This window comes from Plectropomus leopardus, chromosome 14 (assembly GCF_008729295.1).
Source record: "Plectropomus leopardus isolate mb chromosome 14, YSFRI_Pleo_2.0, whole genome shotgun sequence".
Lineage (NCBI taxonomy): Eukaryota > Metazoa > Chordata > Actinopteri > Perciformes > Serranidae > Plectropomus > Plectropomus leopardus.
In genome coordinates, this window is record NC_056476.1 from 320778 (window position 1) to 345450 (window position 24673).

Sequence of the window (24673 nt, forward strand, 5' to 3'; positions counted from 1 at the left end):
TTGAATTCTGGCTCTTTTCTTCAGACATGCTCAGAAAATGTGAAGTTTATTGTGCGGAGCTGCAGCTCCGGAGGTCTGCGCTCAGATCCGTGTTTCATGAGTCACCGCTGGATTTGAGCCTGACTGAATTTCTTACAGCAGACAGTTCGTCCTCCTGGGCTTTCAGCCAGGTGTCCCTCCCTTCTTCACCCTCCTCTGTCCTCCTCTGTCCCACCAGCTCCACTTTATCCAGTCCAGTCCTGGTCTCTGGTTTCGCTGGTCTGCTCCAGACCTGCTCCAGTAAGTGAACTCAGTGACATCAGCAGGAAGACGAGTGCAAAAGTGTCTTTTCTGTTCAAGGAAAACTTCGACATTTCTGTTTGTGTTCAGATCAAACAGATTTAATTAAAGTTAATCTGTGATTTAGGCTAGCTCAGTGATGCTCAACTCACGGCCCGCGGGCCAAATCTGACCCCTGATCGGGCCCCTGATGGCCCCAAACCATTTTCTGATTCACAGTAAAGACAAGCATCAAAATAGAGCTTGTTGATCAAAAAAAGAGTCAGAGGAGGATCCCCCACACCCCCGACAGAGGACACAGCTGAGACACTGATGTCCTAAAATACTAGAAATGTCCTAAAATCCCCAAAATGTCCTTAAATCCTTGAAATGTCCTAAAATTTTAGAAACACATGCACGTTTTCTCTGCTCGTGTTGCACCAGTTTGAAAAGTGTTTGCGTCTTTCTGCTGCAGAGATGGAGCAGTTTTATTAAAAGTCCGTCTTTTAAAAATCAACACATGAAAATCTGTCCATTAACCCTTTAACACATGAATCAGACACCTCTCACGGACAGTTAAACATCCGAAACTGAGAAAAATGGCTTCATTTTCTTTTCTTTAAACCTTCGTACCGATTCCATGGAGTGACTTGTCGAGAAATGTCCCACAAAGATGAGAAAAAAATGACCCTAAAATTAGCCAGGGGGTCACTTTCTTACCATCACTTTCTTGTTTGTGTTTATTACTTTTCCTTTTTGCTGCTCACTTTCAGGCAGTTTTCTTGTAACCTTTCTTGCTATTTTTTGGGGCAGTTTCTTGTTAACGGCGGCCGTCTTTCCAGCAGTGAGATCCTCCTTTAAGTTTGAACGTGATCTTTTTCTGTACTGAAATCGAGCGCATTTTACGCCTTGACTTCACCACGTTAACCACAGCGTTGTTGAAATGTGAAGTTTCGACATATCCGTCACAAAATAAATGTGACGAATCTGTGGTTTGCAGAAAAGTTCAATACCAGCAGTTTTTCGGACACTTTTTGTTGTGCAGTGAGTTTCTGTTGGTCCCCTGTTTGTAGCCTGGACTGACGTGTGTGTGCGGTATGTTTGGCGTGTTTTAGGAATTATGTGTATTTCCTGCTAACCCCCCCCCCCCCCAAACTCTGAGCACATTTTTCCAGGACATAAATACAGTCTGCAGTCGGCTGCAGAGGAAGTAGTATTGTTACACCGAAGGTGTTTCCCTCCCGACAGGAAGTGGAACATGTGAAGTAATCCGCCATCCGTTATGAAACCCTGCAGGAGAGTTTTCGCTCTGTCCGGTTCAGCGGAGCTCCGGTTAGAGCCCGATGTTTTGACGCCTTTCACAAGCGTCCAAACCTCTGAAACAAAAAAAAAATTTTTTTTTTTTTTTGAAAAAGTTTGGGGGGGGGGGGGGCAATGAGCAACTTGGAAAGGTACTTCCCGCAACTTGAAAAAAAAAAAGAAAAAAATGCTTTAAAGGTGATAAGAAAGTCATCTGAATGAAATTTTAAAAAGGTAATGATAAAATTAGGGAAACATTTCATTTATAAATCTAATCATTATATATTAAGTCATTAGGTTAAGTTATTCTACAAAATAAAACATTTTTTTGTCTTTACTTTTTTGTTGCTTACTTTCAGGTTATTTTCTTGTTATGTTCTTTCTCTTTGTCTTCATCCTCTCATCAAAGAAAGAAATCACGCTCAGGTGTGAAAGGGTTAATGTGCCTCCTGTCCTCGTCCCAGTATCCGTGCGGCGGATACTGGGACCATTTATTGATGGAGTCCGTCCGACTCGTCCACAGCAGCTGGTTTTGGTCAGTTTATTGATGAGCGACTGAAATCTGAAATCTGAATCGAGAATAACGCCAAGACGCCTCAGACCTCAGATTTAATCCAGGGAGTCAAATTATTCAGATTATTTCTGTTTTTGTTTCAGGGCCGACAGTGACGTGTGAATGTCTGCAAAGATGTAAATATGAGGCGGATTTCAGAGTCGTGATGCGTGTTGGTTGAGAGAGCGGTGGCCGTGATTTTATTGACCTGTATCTTCTCCCTGAGGGCAGGAGGTCAAATAATTCCACTTTTTCGGACACCGTGTGAGCGTGCCGAGCGTCGTGGCTGCAGAGAGCTGATTTACCCGTCACCGCTCGGCGTCACGTTACACCCGCGCCCTCAGGTGTAACGTGACGCCGAGCGAGGAGCTGTCTGCGCTCCGAGAGCCCGCACCGTCACTCATCTTTTATTCACGAGGACACGACTTCAGCCGATTGTCTGCAGACGCGGTGAGGTCCTGCTGCAGCGGAGACGCGGTGAGGTCCTGCTGCAGCGGAGACGCGGTGAGGAGCTCAAAACAACCAAAAAAACAGCTGGACACCTGGAGCCACATCCGTTTTCTCGTGCTGCTCCACACGAGTTTCACTTCCATTTAAGCCTCAGAAACACAGAAATAAAAAGGCTAATAATTTAATAACATAACTGAAATGTTCTATATAAATTTTAATAATAATATAATAATTTGAAAAAACTAAGCAAAAAGTGACAAGGAAATTACCTGAAAATTAGCTGGGGGGATTATTAGATATGAGCAAAACAATTCAGGGAAAAATTTCCAGAAAACTATATTTATAATTCTCTTAACTCTTTGAAACCAGCTGCGATGTCACTTTTAGCAAATTAGTGTGATTTCTTTCAAAACAAGATAAAACGCAATGAGGAACTTGGTCAATAATTAAGACATTTTCTTCTTTTTTAATTTTTTTTTTTTTTTTTGCAAATTTCTTGCCAATTTTTTTGGGCCATTTTTGTTAAGCTTCTCGTTGCTCTTCCCATGTTTTTGAAAAAAATAAAGTCAATTTTCTCTGGTTTCAAAGGGTTAAACACACTAGTAAACACTTTTTTCTACGATGGTATGAAGGATCGATGCCAGCTTCAGTTAATCAGCGTGTAACGACTCCGAAAAACACGAACAAACTGGTTCAAGTTGAAGTCAGCTGGCTGTCCTTTTAGGGGCCGTTTCCAAGGCAACGCTTTTTGCATGAAATGTGGCCTCAGTTTTGTTGTGTGTTTGATGGTCAGCTGATGATGATGATGATGATGATGATGATGATGATGAATTCAAACCTGCTGACTCAGCGTTTAATCAGGCTGTTTGAATTGGACGAACATGAGAGGAAGTGGCTGCAGGAGGAGGAGGTGTGTCGCTGTGATCATCGCCCCACATGATGCACTGTGTGCGTGTGTGTGTGTGTGTATATGTGTGTGTGTGTGTATATGTGTGTGTGTGTGTGTGTGTGTGTGTGTATGTGCATGTGTGTGTGTATATATGTGTGTGTGTGTGTGTATGTGTGTGTATGTGCGTGTGTGTGTGTGTGTATATATATGTGTGTGTGTGTGTGTGTGTGTGTGTGTATGTGTGTGTGTGTGCGTGTGTGTGTGTGTATATATGTGTGTGTGTGTGTGTGTGTGTGTGTGTGTGTGTATGTGTGTGTATGTGCGTGTGTGTGTGTGTGTGTCCCTGCTGGGATGTTGTGAGTGTGAACAGCAGTGGCTCCGTGTTCATGTAGAGGCTGAAATCTGATGCAGGAAGTGAACAACAGCTCCTGCACACACACACACACCCACAAACACACACACACGCACGCACACACACACACACACACACACACACACACACACACACACACACACAGCCTGTTGTCCGACACTGCAGCATTAAAAATAGTAATAAGCTGAGTAATTGATTGATTGGCAGAGCATGTTGGAATATCTTAATTCGTTTTAATGAATTACAGTTCGGTGTCCTGAGCTGAGCGTCAGCTGGAGCTGGAGACTTTCTTTAACCCTTTGAAACCTGAGCAAAAGGGTGTGAAGACAATGACCAACTTGGCAAGAAATGGTCAAAAAATTAGCAAGAAAATCCTAAAAGTTGCTATAAAATTACCTGAAAATAAGCCACAAAAGAAAATTTAATTAACACAAAGAAGAAATGAAAATGAGAATGAGAAGGGTAAAGGTTTTGTTGTTTTTTATTTAATTTATTTATGGACATTTTTTTCTATTTTTTTCCCTTATCTATTAACTCCTTTTTTGTCATCGTTTTACATTTTTTGTGCATTTTGCAGGAGATTTCTTGCCAAGTCGCTCTGAAATTAGTACAAATGTTTTTATAAAAATCGAACTAGTTTTCTCAGCTTTTGGATGTTTTAAGGTTTGTAAAAGGTGTCTGATTCATGTGTTAAAGGGTTAATGGACAGACTGTCGTGTGGACGTTTTTAACGGTCTGATGGCGTAGTGTTACAGCTGCAGCTGTCAGTCTGCAAGCTGACGTGTTGCTGGATAAATAAATTACATGAACGTGTTTACGGAAGGCGTTTCTGTGTGTGTGTGTGTGTGTGTGTGTGTGTGTGTGTGTGTGTTCAGGTAGTATATGGTGGTGTATGTACAGACAGGCAGGTGTGTGTGCGTGTGTGTGTGTGTGTGTGTGTGTAGTATAAATTGCAGTTTAAAGGTGACCTTTAGGACCAGTATTGAACTGCTGAGGCTGATGGGAATCCGTCCCGTAAGGAAGTGGCGTCTTTCTGCAGGTGAAGTTTTTGGCTTTTTGAAGGCTCAGACGGCGTTCGTCTGGAATCGTCACTCAAACAGGAAGAGCGTCATGGTTAGCCAGTTAGCGCAGCAAAAACACAATCCGTGTTTACAATTATATATACATTTATTTCTTTAAAAACAACACAAAGCTTCAGCAAAGCTTTCTGCTAAAGAGCTCGGACTTTAACAAGTGTCTTGGATATGAGGATTTTTCTAGGATTTTAGGACATTTCTAGAATTTTTATGACGTTTCTATGATTTTAGGACATTTCAAGGATTTGAGGATGTTTCAAGGATTTCAAGGCATTTCGAAGATTTTAGGACATTTCTGGGATTTTACATTCCTATGATGTTAGGACATTTCAAGGATTTAAGGATGTTTCCAGGATTTCAAGACATTTTGAAATTTTAGCCCATTTTTCAGGATTATAGGGCATCGGTGTCTCAGCTGTGTCCTCTGTCGGGGGTGTGGGGGATCCTCCTCTGGCTCTTTTTTGATGCTGTTTTCTGTCTCTGACACCTTATGGAGACTAAAATGACAAAAACCACTCACAGTTTATTTCACTGTATTTTTTATTGTCAATAACAAAATGGTTCGGGGGCCATAAGGCACCCTTTGGGGAGGCCAGATTTGGCCCGCAGGCCTTAAGTTGAGTATCACTGTCATACACTGGAGCTGTAACTGACCAGACCTTTAATGATGAGCAGGATGTAAATAAATCTCATCTTTCTTTGGTTTTCAGACACATTTTTCATTCAGCATCAACAGTTATTTCTGCCGCATTGTTGCACAACGAGCAGCAGCTCGGAGTGAACCAGAGGACGTCTGGTTTTAGTTTTCTCCCAGAACGACTTTAGAGAAAAGTTTGACGTTGTTGTGGTTTGAAACAGCAGAAAGTAACAGAACACAGCGAAGTACGGCTGTAACTGCAGACGGAAATCTGAGCAGGAAAACCTTTTCAAAGCTTTTGTCTCCGTTCAGTTTCCAGTTCAGAGCTGAGTGTCACCCAGTTTAAGAGGAACCACACCCAGACTGCTGCCACATATCCTTGCCACACACACACGCACACGCACACGGTGCGCGCACACACACACACACACACACACACACACACATGTAAAACACTACAGCCCTCGGTGCTCTCTGTTGTTGCATGTTTCCTCTGAATGTTGAAAGCTTCGTGTTCCTGCGTCTCCGTGTCAGACCGAACACGCAGTGACTGTGACATCACGGCGCCGGGTCGCCTGCGTTCACGAATCAGCCGTTTTTTTTGGGAGTTTGAGGGCGTGTGAATGCTGCAGCTTAACTGCACACTTTGGTTCCACATGTTGAACAATCACTTCCTCTTCAAATGTGCTGAAATATTCAGGAACAGACAGAAGCTGCAGTCGTCTCTTTTTCATGATCGTTTATTTCACACAACATGTTTCAGCCCAAACTGCACGCCAGCATTCAGAGAAATAGATCTCTCAGTCGAGCCCCAAATATCGGCCTTCACATTTCATTACCAATTACACTAAGAAATTCTTAGTGAAAAACTCCCAGTATGAGGCTGGTAAAAGTGAAAAAGTCCAAGTAATATAATAGAAACTTCATACAGTACACAAATAAAAATAAACAACATTATATAGATGCAAATAGAAATAAATATAATTAAAAAAATCTTCCTAAAACATATGTTAAAAAAAACAAATGTCATAAAACAGAAAACTGAACTAACTAACTTTATAAAATAAAATAAATAAATATATATATATATATATATATATAATATATATATATATAAATAAGCAAAAATAAATACAAACAATAATGAATCTAGTTATATTAAGGTAATAAATAAATAAATAAATAAAGATTATGTATTTATATTAATAACGTAATTTCATAATTGTTACAATTATAATAATAAAATAATGAAGTGATTTTTTTATTTTATATCCAGCAGGTCCATAACTCAGCGTCATATCTCAGAATATTTGTCTTTCTTCATTGTTTTTGCTCTAAAAATGACTGAAATTATTAATAGATTAACTAATTAGCTGTCGATTATTCTCTGCTGATTGTCTAATCAGTTCATCGCTGCAACCCTGAGCTCAGCTAAAAAGACCAAATTATCACCTGCTCGTTTGTTCAAATATCCAAGTCATTAAAACTATGAAAATTTAACGGAAAATAAATGTTTTTTTCCTCTCATCGGCCAAAGTTCCTGTACTGGTTCATGTCACGTGTTCATACTGACATGCTTATGAACGTGTGACTTTCCCGTGTGCAGGTTACGACTTTGCGGAGGTGCTGCGTTGGTTCGGCGAGCGAGTCGATCGCATCATTCTGCTGTTCGACGCTCACAAACTGGACATTTCAGACGAGTTCTCCGAAGCCATCCGAGCCTTCAAAGGACAGGACGACAAGATCCGAGTCGTCCTCAACAAGGCGGACCAGGTGAGACGACGAGGACGCTGGAGACATGAGGAGCGCCGTCACTGTTGGAACGATTGAAACTAACCTCCTGTCCCTCACCTGTGTCCTCAGGTGGACACGCAGCAGCTGATGAGGGTGTACGGCGCCCTCATGTGGTCACTCGGGAAAGTCATCGGCACGCCAGAGGTGGTGAGAGTTTATCTGGGATCCTTCTGGGCCAAACCGCTGCAGAACACGGAGAACAGGTGGGCCATTCATTCGTTCATTCGTTCAATCACTCACTCGTTCATTCGTTCATTCATTTATTCACTCATTCGTTCATTTATTCACTCACTCATTTATTTATTCATCAGTTAATTTATTAATACGAACCAAAACAGAACACGGAGAACAGGTGGGCCATTCATCCATTTTTTTATTTATTCTTCCACTCGTTCATTCTTTCCCTCGTTCACTCCTCAGGCGTCTGTTTGAGGCGGAGTCTCAGGATCTTTTCCGGGACATCCAGAGTCTTCCGAGGAACGCGGCGCTCCGTAAACTCAACGACCTCATCAAGAGAGCGCGGCTCGCCAAGGTGAGACAGGAAGTGACGTGTTGTGTTTGGGTTTAACTCCGAGTTTCGATTGGTCGGTCCTGGAATCTTGGGAATATCCTGGAATGTTTGGATGTGTTTTGGGAAACTTGATCCGTCTCTTTTATTAGTTTGAGGGAACCGCTGTTGTTTTCTTAGGAGTTAGCGAGGGAGAGGGTTAGCTTAGCTTAGCTTAGCTTAGCATAAACACCGGGGGTACACTCTTACAAACAAAGGTCCCGACAGGGTTCAGTCTGAAGAGGTTCTACCCAGAACCGCTGATCCCAACAACCCTTTTTTGTTTTTAGGACGGGTTAGTTAGTGGAAGAGAGATCTATGGGTAATGTAGTCAATTACTATTTTAAAAGAACTTCCTGGGTGGGCTCTCGATTAAACACTTGAATATGAAAAGGTGCTCGGATGACCCACCTGGATGAGTGTGAGTCATTTCTTCTTAAGTTGCTCATTTTCTTCTCACCACATTTTTGAAAGAAATTACGCCAGTTTGTCCAGATTTCAAAGAGTTAATCTCTCTGGTGGAAATGTCTTTTTTGGGCGGGTGATTGTGAACTTCTGTCTCGGACAGAATCACAGCTTCTGTTTGTGAGCTGTAGCTCCCAGTTCCTCACTGGTTTTATTCTGGGAGTGTTTTCAATAATATCTGCTAAAAAGCTTTTAGTAAACAAATGTTTTATGTTTTATTGGACGTTTTCACTCGGCTCCCTCTGAACGTCGCCTCATCTATTAAAATGTATTTTTGGTTCTTCCTCCTCGATGAAATATTGAATAATGACGCTCAGAAATTCAGTGACCTCCCTCCCTCCCTCCCTCCTTCCTTCCTTCCTTCCTTCCTTCCTTACTTCCTTCCACCTCCCATAATGCTGTGTGAAGGACTGATCTGCTCTCCTGCATTCCTTCCTCCTCCTCCTCCTCCTCCTCGATGTAGTTCACCCTCTGACTCAGGGCCGATCAGACTCCTGTCGCTTTTCTTTCACTCCTGAAACTCCTTACGTCCATTTTAATGCAATTCTCAATTCAATTTTTCGTTTGTGCCACAGATTTTATTTTATGTATTTATTTATCTATTTATCTATTTGAATATAAGAAGATAAAAAACAGATTATGAGAGATAAACAAGTGAATAAATTAAAACATGAAGACGGTAAGAACAGAATATCAGAAGGATAAGGAATGAATATACTTCCATTATTTTACTATTCTATTTCACTTATTTATTATTTCTTCTAATTAAGTTATTGTGTGTGTGTGTGTGAGTGAGTGTGAATGAAAGGACAGGTATGTATTTGTGAAAGTATGCATATATATATATATTTATTTATTTATGTCTTTATGTAAGTGTTTGTATAAGCTTATGTTTAATTGTTACATGCTTTTGGTGTTTGGACAACACTTTGTGTCTTTGATGAAAAGTGCTCTACACATAAAGGGAGACAGAAAACTTAATAACTAAAATAGTAAATACATAATAAATAAATAAATAAATAAATAAAGGTTACATTGCATAAAAGCAAGTCTGTACGAGTGAGTTTTAAAATATCTCACTGATTCTGAGATTTAGGAAATCAGTAAAAAACAATGGTTCTGAAAAGTGTGGGTCTGTTCATTCAGACACATCAGCTGGCTTCAGCTGATATTTTGTGTTCAGAATGATATAAATGTATTGACCGACTTCAAATCTTCTGTTTCTTCTTCTTCTTCTTCCTCCTCTGTGGTCCCTGCAGGTGCACGCCTACATCATCAGCTACCTGAAGAAAGAGATGCCGTCTCTGTTCGGGCGGGAGAAGAAGAAGGAGGAGCTGATCATGAGGCTGCCGGAGATCTACACATTACTGCAGAGGGAGCATCACATCAGCCCCGGAGACTTCCCCAACGTCACCAAGATGCAGGTAACGACAAACAAACAAACAAACAAACAAACAAACAAACAAACAAACAGGAAGTCACATCACATTTACACCAAAATCATGCAGACAGAATAAAATCATCAGTTACATCGAAATCATAGAAAAATTAAAAGTGAAACCTTCATTTAAATATCAAATAAAACTTCTTCATTCACAGACTCATTTCAGTAAAAGTAAATAAATCTACTTAACCCTTTGAGACCTGAATGGACGTCACGTTTTTGCTGTATTTTTAGACAGTTTTCACAGTCATTTAAACTTTTAACTCTAAACAAATTGTTTTTTTGTTTTTTTTTAGTAAACACGAGGTAAAAAGCGAGAAGAGCTCTGCACACTGCAAGAAATGAGTAGCTTTAAAAAAATTAAATAAAAGCTTGGAAAATCTGTTTAGAAAATGATATTCATAATTATTCATTTAAAATTAGGTTGTAAAATTATGATTTTAAGCATTTTTTTCATGTAATTTCCTTGTTTGTTCCTTTTTTTCTTTTTCTTTGTTTTTGCTAACTTTCAGGTATTTTTTTATTTTTACTGTTTTGTACTTATTTCTTGCTATTTTTTAAATTTCTTCTTAAATTGCTCATTGCCTTCCCCCCATGTTTTTGAAATAAATCAAGCCATTTTGCTCCAGATTCAAAGGAAATAAGTAAAAGTATTCACTTTGCAGCCAGAATGGTCTCTGCTGTTGTGACATTATTACTCGTCGAGCACAAACTGATCTGATGAAACTTTTTCACTGAGGAAAACACACACTGAGTCTGCAGCTGCTCTGTCAGGAGATACAGCTGCAGGTGTGTGTGTGTGTGTGTGTGTGTGTGTGTGTGTGTGTGTGTGTGTGTGTGTGTGTGTGTGTGTGTGTGTTCCCCAGATACACTTGTATTTATTGGATTATCAGCGAGAGAGGAGGTTTCAGATTTTTAAGTTCCCTGGTGAGACGTGTACTCTCATGACACACACACACACACACACACACACACACACACACACACACACACACACACAGTGACACGTGTTGTTTAGTATCTGGACTCACATGTTGAGAGGTCAGAGGTCAGCAGAGGACACTGTGTCCAGCTGCAGAGAGCAACTCTAAGCTCAACTCAGGGGCCGTTTCCACGGCAACTGTTTTTGCATGAAAAGTTTTGATTTGTTTTGATCTGATTTCATTTGATTTGATTCGATTCAGTGCATATAAAAAATGACAATGTTATACATTTCAAGAAAAGGAGACGTGAAGGGGAAATCCAGAAAACCCTCAAGGGGCCTGACAGGTGACGTTCCCCACGAAACTATTAATCAGTGCGTCATACAGTCGGTTAACACTGATCAAAAACAATTATGAAATTGTATTTATATGTATATATTTATATATAAACCAGGTGAGGAGGAAATGAATTTATGTAATTCTGTTTGTTTCAGTCGCCCTCTGTCAGGGAACAACTGCAACAAACAATCAGCAACCTCATGACAGTCAAAATCAAAAATACTTTATCGAGTCCCTGAGGGGAGATTGTGATTTGTTACAGTCACTCTGATGCCAAGAGAATTATAGAAGTAGAATTAAGTAAATACATATAAATAAAAAGTGCTTTATTGAAATATAGAATAACACATATTCATTAGTAAAATATAAAATGAAATATGTGCCCTTGGGAGGCATGTTGTCTCTAAATATTGCCAAATTCTTTTATTTTGAAAAATTGCCAAAATATTTTAAAGAAAACAATTATTTATTTCTCTATTATATATGAGAAAACATGTCCCTCAAGTGCTCAGAAAAATTGTTTGACATGTCTTCTTGCACCATCTCCACCCCTCTGATAAATAACAAACAGTCCTCGCGACATTTAAATATTCAGTTCTAATCCTGTTCTCAATTCAGTATTTTTTGATAGTATATATCATTTTAAAAAGTTTTTATATTGTGGTGAAAAAGAACTGATAAAGAGTATCGATGGTTGTTTCAGATAATGTTTGGTCTTTAAAGCTTGCCTCAAAGTCCTGGAAAAGTCCTGGAAAGTTATTGGTAAAAAGTTTTTGAAGCCTCTGAATCTGAGTGGGACCCTCCTGGATTCATCAATAAAAGTGCGAAATAATGATCCGGTTTTGTCTCCTGCAGGACATGCTGCAGCACTACGACTTCAGCAAGTTCCCGTCTCTGAAGATGAAGCTCATTGAGTCGGTGGATAAGATGTTGGCCACAAAGATCGCCGTCCTGATGTCGATGATCCGGGAGGAGGAGTCTAAGCAGCCGCCGGCGATGGTGTCGGGCGGCGCCTTCGAGGGCTCCCAGGACGGGCCCTTCGGTCAGGGCTACGGCGAGGGCATCAGCGCCGGTGCCGACGCCGAGGACTGGATCGTCAGCCGTGAGAAGCCCCGCTACGACGAGATCTTCTACACGCTGATGCCGATCAACGGCAAGATCACCGGCAACAACGCCAAGAAGGAAATGATGAACTCGCGGCTGCCCAACACCGTGCTCGGGAAGATCTGGAAGCTCGCCGACTGCGACTCCGACGGCATGCTGGACGATGAGGAGTTCGCGCTCGCCCAGCACCTCATCAGGATCAAGCTGGAGGGCTACGAGCTGCCCACTGAGCTGCCCACCCACCTGGTGCCCCCGTCCCACCGCAAAAACCCCACTGCCGACACCCTTTACAACCACAGTGAGGACTAGAGCGCCGCCGACAGGGCGTCTGGCGAAACACCAAAGAGACTGACAGGAAGTCCACGTGTACAAAAACTGCTGAAGTCCAGCGGACTCACAGAAGGCCGAAGCATTCACACTCTGACGACCTTCGACCATCGACTCACCCGCTGATTGCCGTCCGTCAAACAAACCGACAAACAGACAGAGAAAGGAGATACATATAAGATTTTATATATATATTGTACAAATCAGCTGATTTCAATCCACCAAAGAAGAAAAATGATAATGTAGCTTCATACTTTACTAATCTTACCTTAATATGGACACTTTTATTTTGAAAGGGGGTGTTGTTTTAAAGCCATATCTTAATATTTAACTTCCTGTCTAATTTTTCTTCATGATACGCTGCAGTTTGTCTGAATGACACAATATTTGGAGGCAACATGTGAGCGCCTTTGACGAAAATAAAATACTGATTCATAGGAACATTTCGGACCTGAACGCCTGGATCGTCATCGGTTTCCTCGTGCTGCATTTAAACGCATTTTATTAGGATTTAAACCTCAGAAACCCCCAAAAACTGGTTTGATTTCTTTTAAAAACATGGGGGAAAAAATGTCCCGTAAACTGTAAAAAATGGTCAAAGGTGACTATTAGTGGATTATTAATATTATCAAAAGACAAAGGAAAAATGCCCAAAAAATGATGTTAATTCTCTTATATGCATATTTTTCAGAGAAAAAAGAAAAACTGTATTCAGTTTTTAATTTTTTTTCATATTTTTCAGGTCATTTTCTTGTAACTTTTTTTGCTAATTTTTTGGTCATTTTGGCCATTTCTTGTGAAGTTGCTTGTCGCCCTCTTCCCATGTTTTTGAAAGAATGAAAACCAGCTGAGGTTTCAAAGGGTTAAACATGAGGCAAACGATTAATTGGTTATTAGAATTTATTCATCGCGTTTCCTGCTGGTGGACTGACTTTTTCACTTTTGAAATCCTCTGAACATAAAAGATGCAAAGGTAACGTAACAGGTCACATGATCACGACTTCGGATGAAAAAATTCAAAATGCATCAAATCAGAGAAACTCAAAAATCCTGCGTCGTCTTTACGTGCACGTTTCAGAGCAGGAAGCAGCTAGTGAGGAGGTCACAGTGAGTTCAGACGCAGGACGCCGGGTTCAGGAGACCATCAGAGGTCAAAGGTCACCGCCTGTCCTGTTTGAACAGCTCACAGCCGGGACGAGATGACGCTCGCTCTGCCGCTGCCGCTCACCGTTAACTCGTCCTGTGGGACGGACGGTGTCCTGAAACGTGTGTGTGTGTGTGTGTCTTTCCTCACATTGTGGATGGCAGCAGAGACGAGGAGAGACGCTGACCTCTGACCTCTGAGGACTGTCTGATGTGGAGGGTTGCTAAGCTGTGATTGGACAATCATTGTGAGAGGGAGGGATTTTACCTGCCGACTGAGAAACAAAACTTTTTCAGTTTGCTCTTAAAAAATGATAACAAACAAAAGCTTCTGAATGTGCCTTTAATCACAATTGATTATTTTCTTAAAAAATCAGTTTTACCTTTTTTATGCAAAGCTGCTAAAAGACAACAATTTTATAAACTCCAACATGTAAAGACCGAATATTATTCCTGCATTATTCACAAAAAGTTGATCATTTGAGTATTTTGTGTGTTATTTTCCTCCACTTTCACTGAAACCTTTTCAGCATCTTTGTGGGCAATTTTTATTTTATCTTTGAAATTTTTGGGGAATTTTTAAAGAATTATTTGGGCAATTGTTTGTTCATTCGTCCATCATATTCTTTTGAACGTAATGTCTCCTATAACACCTTAGGAAATTTCTTCAGATTTGGCACAAACATCCACTTTTAGTCAAGGATGAACTGATGAGATTTTGGTTGTCCAAGGTCACAGTGACCTTGACCTTGTAAGAGTAATCTGATTAAAATTTGGTTGTTAAAGGTCACTGTGACCTTGTCTGTCTCATTCTTGTAAACACCATTTTAAGAATGTCATGAGTGAATTTATTTTTTATTTTTTCATATTTTGCACAAACATCCATTTGAACTCAACAATTAACTGATGAGATTTGGGTGGTTAAAGGTCACTGTGACGTGCGTCTTTCTCATTCTTGTGAATGCAGTATCGTAAGAACACCTTGAGGGAGTTTCCTTAAATTTGGAACAAACGTCCACTTGGACTCAACCGTTAACTGATGAGATTTTGGTGGTTAAAGGTCACTGTGACCTTGCATTCGTCTCGTTCTCGTTAATGTGATATCTCAAGAGCTCTTTTAGGTAAGTTCTTCAAATTTGGCACAAACGCCCACTTGATGATTTTCTGGTCACTGTGACCCTCCGTGTGTTGCATTTTTTAGTTTGAGTTTGGTAAATACATTTTCGCAGCAGTGCCTCCTCAGCTTTAGAAGAAGCTTCTCTTTAAACTTTGCAAGCTTTTTTGAAGCATAAATCTGTCGGTGCCTCTTCAGTTTTGCAGCCCTCTGTTCTCATGACAGGACTGCCGCCGTCCTCGAGGATTCAGCAGCTCGGCGTTTAGTGCCTTTAATATGCAAAGAAACTCAAGTAAAGAGAAAAGTTTTGAATCTTTGTGCTTTAAGTCTTTGTGCTTTACATCTATCCATCAGAGAGAAGCTGTCAGTCAGCTCCGTCACTCTTTTCAGCTCCGTAAAATTCAGGATTTTAGTTAATCGTGTAAAGATTTCAGAAGCCTCTGGAGAGATTTGAATGTTTTTCTGTGTAAAGATGTTTCTCTCAGTCAAACTGTACGTTTAAACGAAAAGCTCACATTCTAAATCCTCATTTATCAGAAATATAAAAGTTTTTATTTTTGTGATTTTGATGTGTTTTGTATGAATTGTTGTCGTGTGAACGTGTTGCTGGTCAGAGGTCTGTTACTTTGTTTGACTGATGTCCTCCTGTCAGCAGAGACGGAGACTAATAAAGTTTATTCTACACATGTAACCAACATGTTCTGCTGGTAAACTGATCTTTTTTTAATTTAATTTATTTATTTATTGTTTTTTTACTTTTTCTCCACTACAGCTCAAACAATGTTCTTTTTGCCTCCATGTTACTGCTTATGTTTAGATTCAGATTGTAGATGAAAACTTCTCAATAATCTCATAAAATATGTCTGAATGCAGTTTAAAGTATGTTTTAAATGTTTTCTTTCTTGCAAAAGTTTATTTAGTTTTGATATCTAAAAAAAGTGTTTTGGTAATACCCTATGTTGTGCAATTTTCAAATCTGTAGCAGCTCCGATTTTAATAATTTGCATCATTAATATTGTCCTCGTCTGTCTGAGGTTTAAATCAGTATCAATCTCATGTCTTTGAGGTGAGTACAGAGTGATTTTTTCATCTTAAGCAACATTGCGACCATAAAATCATGATTTTATGAGTCTCTTTTCTCACCTGTTTGTCTCTCTCTCTCTCTTCAGCAGATGTCTGTGTTGCAGTTTTGTTAAAAACAAGAAGAAGAAGAAGAGGAAGACTCCCGACAGACGTCTCTCCTAAAAACCACCTCCTCTTTACTTTGATGAATACTGCAGCTTTCATTACAAAGTATGTGATGTTGCTTGTAGTATGCACATGATTAGGACATACTACTCTGTCATAACATTGCGCCTTGAACTTTGACCCTCTTTCTCATATACCCGTTACCATGGAAATAAAACAAAACTCCATTTGCAAAGTTCATCAGGGACAGAGATCAACCCAGAGAGCTGTTGTCACTCACAGGGTTTGCATGGTCATGAAAAAAACAGGACACAGAATTTCTAGGTCTGGAAAAGTTTCAGAAAACTAAATCTACCATGAATATTTTGGAAAAGTCACAACATTTTGGCCCACAAACCTGTTTTATAATGCATGATGTGTTCACAGGCCATCTGAAATTTGAAATCCAATGATAATTTCTGTTTTTACAGTTTCTGGCTTCTCATCTTTGGTCCTTTATAGTTAAAACATACCAAGGCATGTTTTCTTTAAAAATTAGTAAAAAAAAAATTAAAGAGTTTTTTTTTTTTACTTTAAAGTTTGCAAAAAAAATGTTAAGGAAAATGAAAAAATATTGCCAACATTTTTGTTTTAAACTGCCAAAAATTTGTGATAAAAAAAGCCAAAATCTCAAAAAAAAAAGTTTCTCTCAAAAATTGTCCAAAAACTTATAAAGAAAAACAAATTGCCAATTTATTTCTTTAAAAAATATGTAATGAAAAAGAAAAAAACAAAGTATTGATGTATGTTAAAGAGAATATTTATATGAAGACTCCTGGTAGGTGTGGTGATGGTGATTTTCGGCTGTTTCTGGTTTAAAAAAAAGGATCTTCCTCTTTATTAAACACACACTCTCTCTCTGTAGGGATCCATCATGTTGTGGGACACTGAGAAAAACACCCTGAGCCTGTCAGTGACAAAAACAGACTCTGTCAGTGGGCGAACACTGACGGTGTTTAAAGATGATGGTAACTTTTGTCAAAATAACTTTTTGTCATATTTTTTTTAAACTGTCGTAATATTGTTAGAGGAGTACATGAGGCAGGTGATCCGCCAAAGAATCGGGTCCCTCTGGCTCCTCCTGGTGCTCTTATTAAAATTCGTAGAAATCCACCGCACCTGGCAGAGCTCAGCCAATCAGAGCCAGGGGGAGGGCTCTACTCAGTGTCAATCACTGCTCGTGCACACGCTGCGCAGCCCCTCCCTCGCGCATGCTCGGCCAAGCTCACCGTCAGCTCGCGGCCTCGGGAGGAGAATTACGACACAATGGCCGAAAAACAAACAACAGCGATGAAAAAACGGCTCTTTCCTCCGCTAACAGCAGCAGACACCGCGAGGACAGAGTCTCAGAGCGAAGACCAAAAACGAGCTAAAAGGAATAAATTCAACCGAGCCCAGATAAACACACGGTGACACCCAACAGCTAACGGGAGCGGACAGGACTGCAGACAGGTGAGTCAGCCTCATTTCTGTTTCTCAGGTAAATCATGTTTTTAATGAAGGCGCTGAAACGCTGCAGGCTGTGTGCTGGTACTGTGCTGCTGCTGTGGAGCTAACGCTAGCAAGCTTCCGATGCTAACGCTAGCACGCTTCCGATGCTAACGCCGGTTAGCAGAGTGGCTAAAAACATCTGCGTGAAGTTACCGAACAGTCTCGTCAGTTTGGGTTTATTTCTGATATTTCTGTGATCCGTCACGTTATAATGTTGTCACCATCGCTGTTCTGCTGCGTAGTTAACTCTCTATTAACACCGATAACTACGATAAAGCTAAAAGCGCATGCTAACGTGTTTAGCCTGTCTCAGCGTGAACCATGGATGTATCATCCCTTCATTCATTTCTTCAACTCCGCCTGGAAAACTAAAATAAACACAAAACGAGCGAGCATTTCATTTATTTGTTTTTCTGTATAAACCAAATATTGGAAAAGACGTGTTTTTTCTCATTATTCAAACAAATCAAATTTACATTGTTTATTACTGACTTTTTTTTAAAATAATTTTCCGTGGTGTCATTACACTGCGGCTCCACTGCGCAAGCGCAGAAGGCAGACGCCGAGAGTGCAGGAGAGGCTCACCGTCGCCACGCAGGGGTTAATACCTGCGGGCGCTGCAGTCTGAGCGGCTCTTACAGGAGGTGTAGGTCAGCTGGAGAGCCACCCGCTGGAGGGGCCGCTGGTCGCGCTCTAAAAGCACAAAAACCCCGATAATAGTTCTCTGCGCCCGTCAGCGCCCTTTCTTCATGTTCTGCCCCGAAAATAACAAATGAACAAATAAAGAGAGAAATAACCCAAAACTCAGCGCCCTGCTGTTTCTCATCGTGGCCTGCTGACCAGCCTGCGGGCTGAAGACAGAGCCAGGGATGAGATACTGATGCTGACTGATCCACTCCGCTCTCATTGTCAAACAGTGTCTCCAAATGTCTGCTTTCATTCCCCGCCGGTGTCTCCGAATGTCTGCTCCTTTCTCATTGTCCAACGGTGTCTCCACCGTGTCTCCGCTGGTGTCTCTGAATGCCCGCTCCGCCCTCAGTCTCCCTGGGTGTCTCCGCGGGTGTCTACGGCGGTGTCCGCTCCGCACTTATTCTCAGCTGATGTCTCAGCAGGTGTTTGTCCTCCTTTTGTCTATAGTTACTATATGAAACTGTAGTTACTATATGAATCTTTGTAGTTACTATATGAATCTTTGTAGTTACTATATGAAACTGTAGTTACTATATGAATCTTTGTAGTTACTATATGAATGTAGCCTGCAGCGGAGGAGCAGGATTGGGAGGAGGAGGGAGGAGGAGGAGGAGGTGGATCAGGAGGAGGAGGGAGGAGGAGGAGGAGGAGGAGGAGGAGGAGGAGGAGGAGGTGGATCAGAAGGAGGAGGAGGAGGAGGTGGATCAGGAGGAGGAGGAGGAGGGACCTGCAGGCTGCTCACTTTCACATTTTCGGGCCCTGTGTCTCCTGAATGTCCCCAGCAGCACGTTCTGTTAACACTGAGTCAGATTTTAAAACCGAGACACAGAAACATGAGAAAATCAGGAAGTGTTTGTTCTGCAGAGTCGTTCCTCTGAAAAGTGTCTCTGGTGATTTCTTAGGGACAAACAGTGTTTGTTACATAACGTCCGGTCTGACGGCGGGTGGACGTTTGTCATTAATCATCATCCTGACAGGAAACGTCCCTCCTGTCTTTCCTCTCAGCTCCGTTTGTGCTCATCTGTGAATCAGAAATCAGAAATACGAAATTCGGCTTCATTAAACCGTGTCCACACACGGATGTGTTGGTGTCTCTGAAGACGGGTTGTCTTTCAGTTTTAGGGAGACGCTCTGATGGGCTTTAACCGACCAGTGCAGTATTTGTTTTTACATGCTACAATATTTTCAGAATAAATTAACTGTAACTTTTTTTTTTTTTTTTTTTCCAAATTGTGATACTATATTTTTGAGTAGTTTGCTCACCAGTGTTTGGTAACATTTATTGTTTTAAATCGTACATGATCACTTAAAAATATTTATCTTATTTTGTCATATGGTAACATTTATGTTTTAAAGTACATGACTACTTTAAAATAAATATAAATGAATAACTAATTTAATTTAAATCTTTTCAGTGTTTAATCATATGGTAACGTTTATGTTTTAAACTGCACAGGGTCCCTTTTAATTAAAATAAATAATACAGATACAATATTTGTCAGTATTTTGTCATATTATCAACAATATCCTTATCATGAAAATACTTAAATATTGTGTTGTTACTTCAGAGTCATACTGCCCACCCTCTGCCTGTGACATATGAACTATCATCATACCGTCAGTGTGAACTTTGACCCCTGCACCTGCTGTCAGGTGAGCGGAGCTGCTCATGCTGTAAATCCAATGGCTTCAAAGTTCACACACACACACACACACACACACATTACATGAAAACACACTCTTCCTCTTCTTCTTCTTCGGTTTAACTTTTGTTGACAGGCAGAAGCTTCAGACTGGATGTTGTTTTGTGTTTTTTGGATGTCTCACTCTGTCTGACTTTCTGCAGCTGAGAGTTTAAAGAGGCCGACAGCAGCAGGTGAGACGTTTCCTCTCTCAGTGTTTATGTGAATGTTTAAGTGTCCTCAGCAGCGACCTGTCCGTCTCTTTTGTTGTCTTTTGTTGTCTCAGAGTGTGATTTACAGATCTGTGCGTGTTCTCTGCTCTGACCTGTTTGTAGTTCTGCTCGATTGATTATCTGCAGCTTATTTTAGTCCTGTGTGTTTGTGCAGCTCAGTTTCCTGCTGATGGGATCACAATCACGTGACGGCCGGGACATGGATTTATATTTATATACATATTTTAAAGTGTTTTTACTGCGATACTGAGTGCTGTTTTACAGTTGTTTAACCCTTTGAAACTGGGAAAGACAGCAGTTTTCTTGATGCCTTTTAATGCATTTAAACCTATAAAACCTAAAAAAACATTGATTTTTACTTCTTTTGAAAACACGACTAAAAAGGCAACGAGCAACTTGGCAAGAGGTTTCTCACAAATTGCAAGAAAATAGAAAAGGTGGAAAAACTGAACTAAAAATTGTTATTGTTGTTGTTCTTATTAATGATAACAAAAGAGAACCTTTTAGTAGTTAATAATAATGGATACAGATATATATTTAGATTTATTCTTTTCTTCTTCTTTAACTTTTTTTCTTGTAATTTCATCTCTTTTTTGACTGTTTAAAAAAATGACTAATAAATCTACCTGCTTTTATTTATTTTTGTTTATTTTTTGTTTTTGCTTAATTCTCAACACAGATGACTCAGCAGGTTTGAGATTTTTTAGGTGTTTGAACTAAAATCTGCAAAGTAACTTGGATAAATGTCGTCAGTAAAAACGACACCTGCGGCAGATCAGGATGATGACACTGTGACTGGATTATGACCGCTCAGGTATTTTTATTTTTTATTGAAGGTGCGGCTGCTTCCGTCAGCATAAATTTAACATTTAAACTGCCGACTCAGCGAAAACCAAATTCAGGCTGGACGATCAGCTGACAGCACATTTATTATTTGTCTCGTTGGTGTTTTTGGATTTTACTTTTATTTATATTTACATTTTACTTTAATTGATCTTGTTTCTATTTTATTATTTTCTGCATTTAGATTCTACAAACTGTATAAATGCGTACATACTCAAACTGTGTTTCTCTCACTTTTAACCTTCATACACATTGTGATATATTTAGGAGGAAAAAAATATTTGTGATGTTTTTCGTGCTTAAAATTGGACACTACAACAATATCAATATATTGTCATTATTTTAAAATGTATTTATTTATTTTTTTTTAAGTTTTTTTGCCTTAAGGTAACATAATTTACTTGTACTTTTAATACGCCTTCCAGTTACTTTATTCACTGCTGCAGGGTTTATTAACCATTTGAAACTTGTGCAATTTCACCAGATTCTTTACAAGAACATAAGAAGGCAGTGAGTAATATGACAAGAAATCACCCAAAATATTGGCAAGAAAGTTCCCAAAAATTAACTGAAAAATCGTGGAAAAAAGCAAGATATATATATATATATATATATATATATATATATATATATATATGTATATGTATATGTGTGTGTGTGTGTGTGTGTGTGTGTATATATATATATGTCCTTTATTTAACCAGGTAAAAGACTCGTTGAGAAGAACAAAAACAAAAAAGGAAATGACCTGAGAAGAATCAATTTTTTTCTATAGCATAATTTTAAATAGATAATTACAAATACTGTTTTCTGATTTTTTCCCTATTTTTTGTTAATTTTCTCGATGTGTTTCATACTTCTTTTTCAGAGCATTTGTGTTGTCACCTTTTACTAATTTCTTAGAATTATTGGGATGTTTCTGGTCAAGTTTCTTGTTGCTTTTTTTTCCCGTATTTTGGAAAATAAATGGAATGAAATCTCAGGTTTCAGAGGGTTAAATGCTTGTGAAAGGTGTCTGAACGCAGCACAAAATCGATGATTTCAATCCATGTTTGTAAATATTTAAGTCTTAAAAAATGTATGATTTTTGGGACTTTTTGTGTTTGTTTTCAGCCGATCGGGATGGAGGGCGAGGAGGACGGAGCGGGGCGGGTCAGAGAGCTGCAGGAGCAGAGGATGGCGGTCCAGAAGAAAACCTTCACCAAGTGGATGAACAGCATCTTTCACCAAGAACGGGGTGAGACAGGAACACACCAAAAACAAAAGATTTCAGTTTCAGTTTACGAAACGTCACAAAACATGGCCCAAAAAATAATCAAGAAATTAATAAACTAGATACAAGAAAATGATCTAAAAATGAGCAAAAAATGGAATAAAGAAAAATTGAAAATTATTATTTTTTGGAATTATTAATATTATTTTTTTTAAAAATTAGATTTATGTTACTGAACTGAGCCGAGTCATGATGCAGCAGACAAACAGAAATATGCTGAGTCGCTGATGGTGGTTACAGTAATAATAACCCGAATGAGACAGCCTGCATGTGTCTGCACACTGATTCAACTACACACACAACTACACACACACACACACACACACAGAGACACAGACACACACAGAGCCACAGACACACACAGAGCCGGCATGGAAACAGAGCCACACTGTACCAACACTGACGTGCACCACCACAATAAGAGACGCTTTATTTTGAAAGTACAGACCAGATACGCTCAGATATTTGTCAGATGATTTTTAGACGAATTTTTGTGGTTTTCTGCCGGTCTCAGGCAGAGGGCCCCAAAGAGTCAGGGGGGCCCCTGGACCTGATAACAAATGTTCTGCAAATTGCACAAAATCTGTAGATTAGAAAATTATTTTAAAAAGTCAAAGGAAAAAAACTGTATTGTGTTAAAGAATTCTTATAATTTTTAAACACATTTTCTGTGTGTCTTTCTTTTCTTTTTTCTTTTTTTTTGTTCTGTTGTTTTACTAATTCTTTTGGTACAAAATTCAAAATTATTTATATATATAATCTGCAGTATAATAATATAACTGATTAAATTAAAAAAGAAACTATAACAATAAATAAATACATATATATACATACATTTTATTTTAGCTAAGAAAATAGTACAGAGTTTGGTTGATGGCTTTCTGAAGTAGTTTAAAGACACAAAAAGTGCTTATTAAATTATATATATTTTATTTCATGGTAATTTTAAGTTTTACTTCAGTAAAGTATTGAGAAAATTGTGCAGACTTTGGTTGGCGGCTTTCTTGAGTAGTTTAAAGAAAAAATAATATAATAATATAAATAATCCTTTTATTATTATTTGTTACTTCTACTTTAGCAACATGTTGGAAAACAGTACTTTTACTTGTAATAGAGTATTCTTAAAGTGTCATATCATTGTAACTATACTATTAGTTAATGAAGGGAGGAGCTAATTAATTAACTGACATTCATTAAACTCTTTATGGATCAAACAAATGATAAAGTTAAAGGAAACTTTGACAGAAAATTGAACATAAAGCAGAGGTTTGGTTTGATGATGTCACTGATGATGTCACTGTTATTCCTCCTGTTATTTGTTATCAGTCTCTCCCTCCTGATAATCAGCTGTTAGCTGCAGTCTGTCAGCTGAAACACCTTCACACTGAGCGCCTAAACACACACACACACACACACACACACACACACACACACACACACACACACACACACACACACACACACACACACAGCGTCTCTGGCAGGTCTGACAGATTGCAGCCGCCTCTCTCCTCTCTGGATTTAATTTCACGTGTTTTCTCTGATAACTGGATGCCAGCTGCTGGCTGAACACTGAGGCCCGCCTCTGCCGCTCCTCATTCCCAGAATTCCTCTGGGATTTCTGTGGGATGGCAGCAGGGAGGGAAGATGTATGTCTCTATCCACACTGAGGTCATGCCCTCTGTCGTATTTCTGCACATTTTGGAAGTTTATAATGGACTGAGTTCTTTTATTACACACAAATACTTTTAAGTGTGAACTTCACTTTACAAAAACCTGAATTAAATAATGTAGCTATTAATTTACAACATGTTCACAAAATAGATCAAATAAATATAATTATTATACTATAACAACAGCAACAATAATGAAGGTGACATATCATATATTACATATAACTATTCTGTTGTATTCTATTCTGTTTAACTATTTTGTTGGCACACTCCTTGGTCCATCATTGAAAATAAAAATAAAATATAGACATAAATTAAATAAATCATTATCATGTAAATATGTAAACCAACAGCACCGCTGTCGTTATATCGCAGATTAGCTACTGTTGCTAATAAGCTAAGCTACTATGAGAGAAATGCTTGTGAACGAGTGCTGTTCGCTTCGAGCACTCGGGTAACTTTGTGAGCGAGCTAGTGAGCCGGAGTCAGTGCTCGGGTACACTCGGCCACGTTCGGCTGTCGTTAATCACTTCTACGCATGCTCTATGGGCCGGTAGATCGGGTGTTGTTGTATTCAGATTTATAATAATAGAAAGCATGACTGTCCACTGATGATGTCACGTGAAAATATCAGGAAAATATTCCCAAAGTTGCCAAACCTGGACCTGGACAGACTTCCTGGAGGGACAGGACTGCTTCCTGCTGCAGACTGCAGCAAGATTTTAAGTAGCAGCCTGCCCACTTTATGCAGATATATATATTCTGGTATTCATTTGTTTTGTTTTTTTGTGAGGTGCAATTACTGACTCCGCGGGATTGTTTAACA

At 39.4% G+C, this 24673-nt stretch overlaps 2 protein-coding genes across 2 annotated transcripts in view; both read left to right on the forward strand.

Moving 5' to 3' along the window:
- Positions 1–12919, forward strand: part of ehd4 (EH-domain containing 4) — a 20705-nt gene extending 7786 nt beyond the window's left edge. Inside the window, exons 4-8 of the mRNA XM_042500711.1 lie at positions 7142–7308; positions 7399–7532; positions 7750–7861; positions 9601–9765; positions 11903–12919. Coding sequence (XP_042356645.1) covers positions 7142–7308; positions 7399–7532; positions 7750–7861; positions 9601–9765; positions 11903–12460 — 1136 coding nt within the window. The 3' untranslated portion in view covers positions 12461–12919. The remainder of the gene's footprint in view (positions 1–7141; positions 7309–7398; positions 7533–7749; positions 7862–9600; positions 9766–11902) is intronic.
- Positions 12920–22023: 9104 nt separating this feature from the next.
- sptbn5 (spectrin, beta, non-erythrocytic 5) overlaps positions 22024–24673 on the forward strand; it is a 58974-nt gene continuing 56324 nt past the window's right edge. Inside the window, 1 exon segment of the mRNA XM_042500712.1 lies at positions 22024–22173. Within this exon segment, the coding sequence (XP_042356646.1) occupies positions 22024–22173 (150 nt within the window).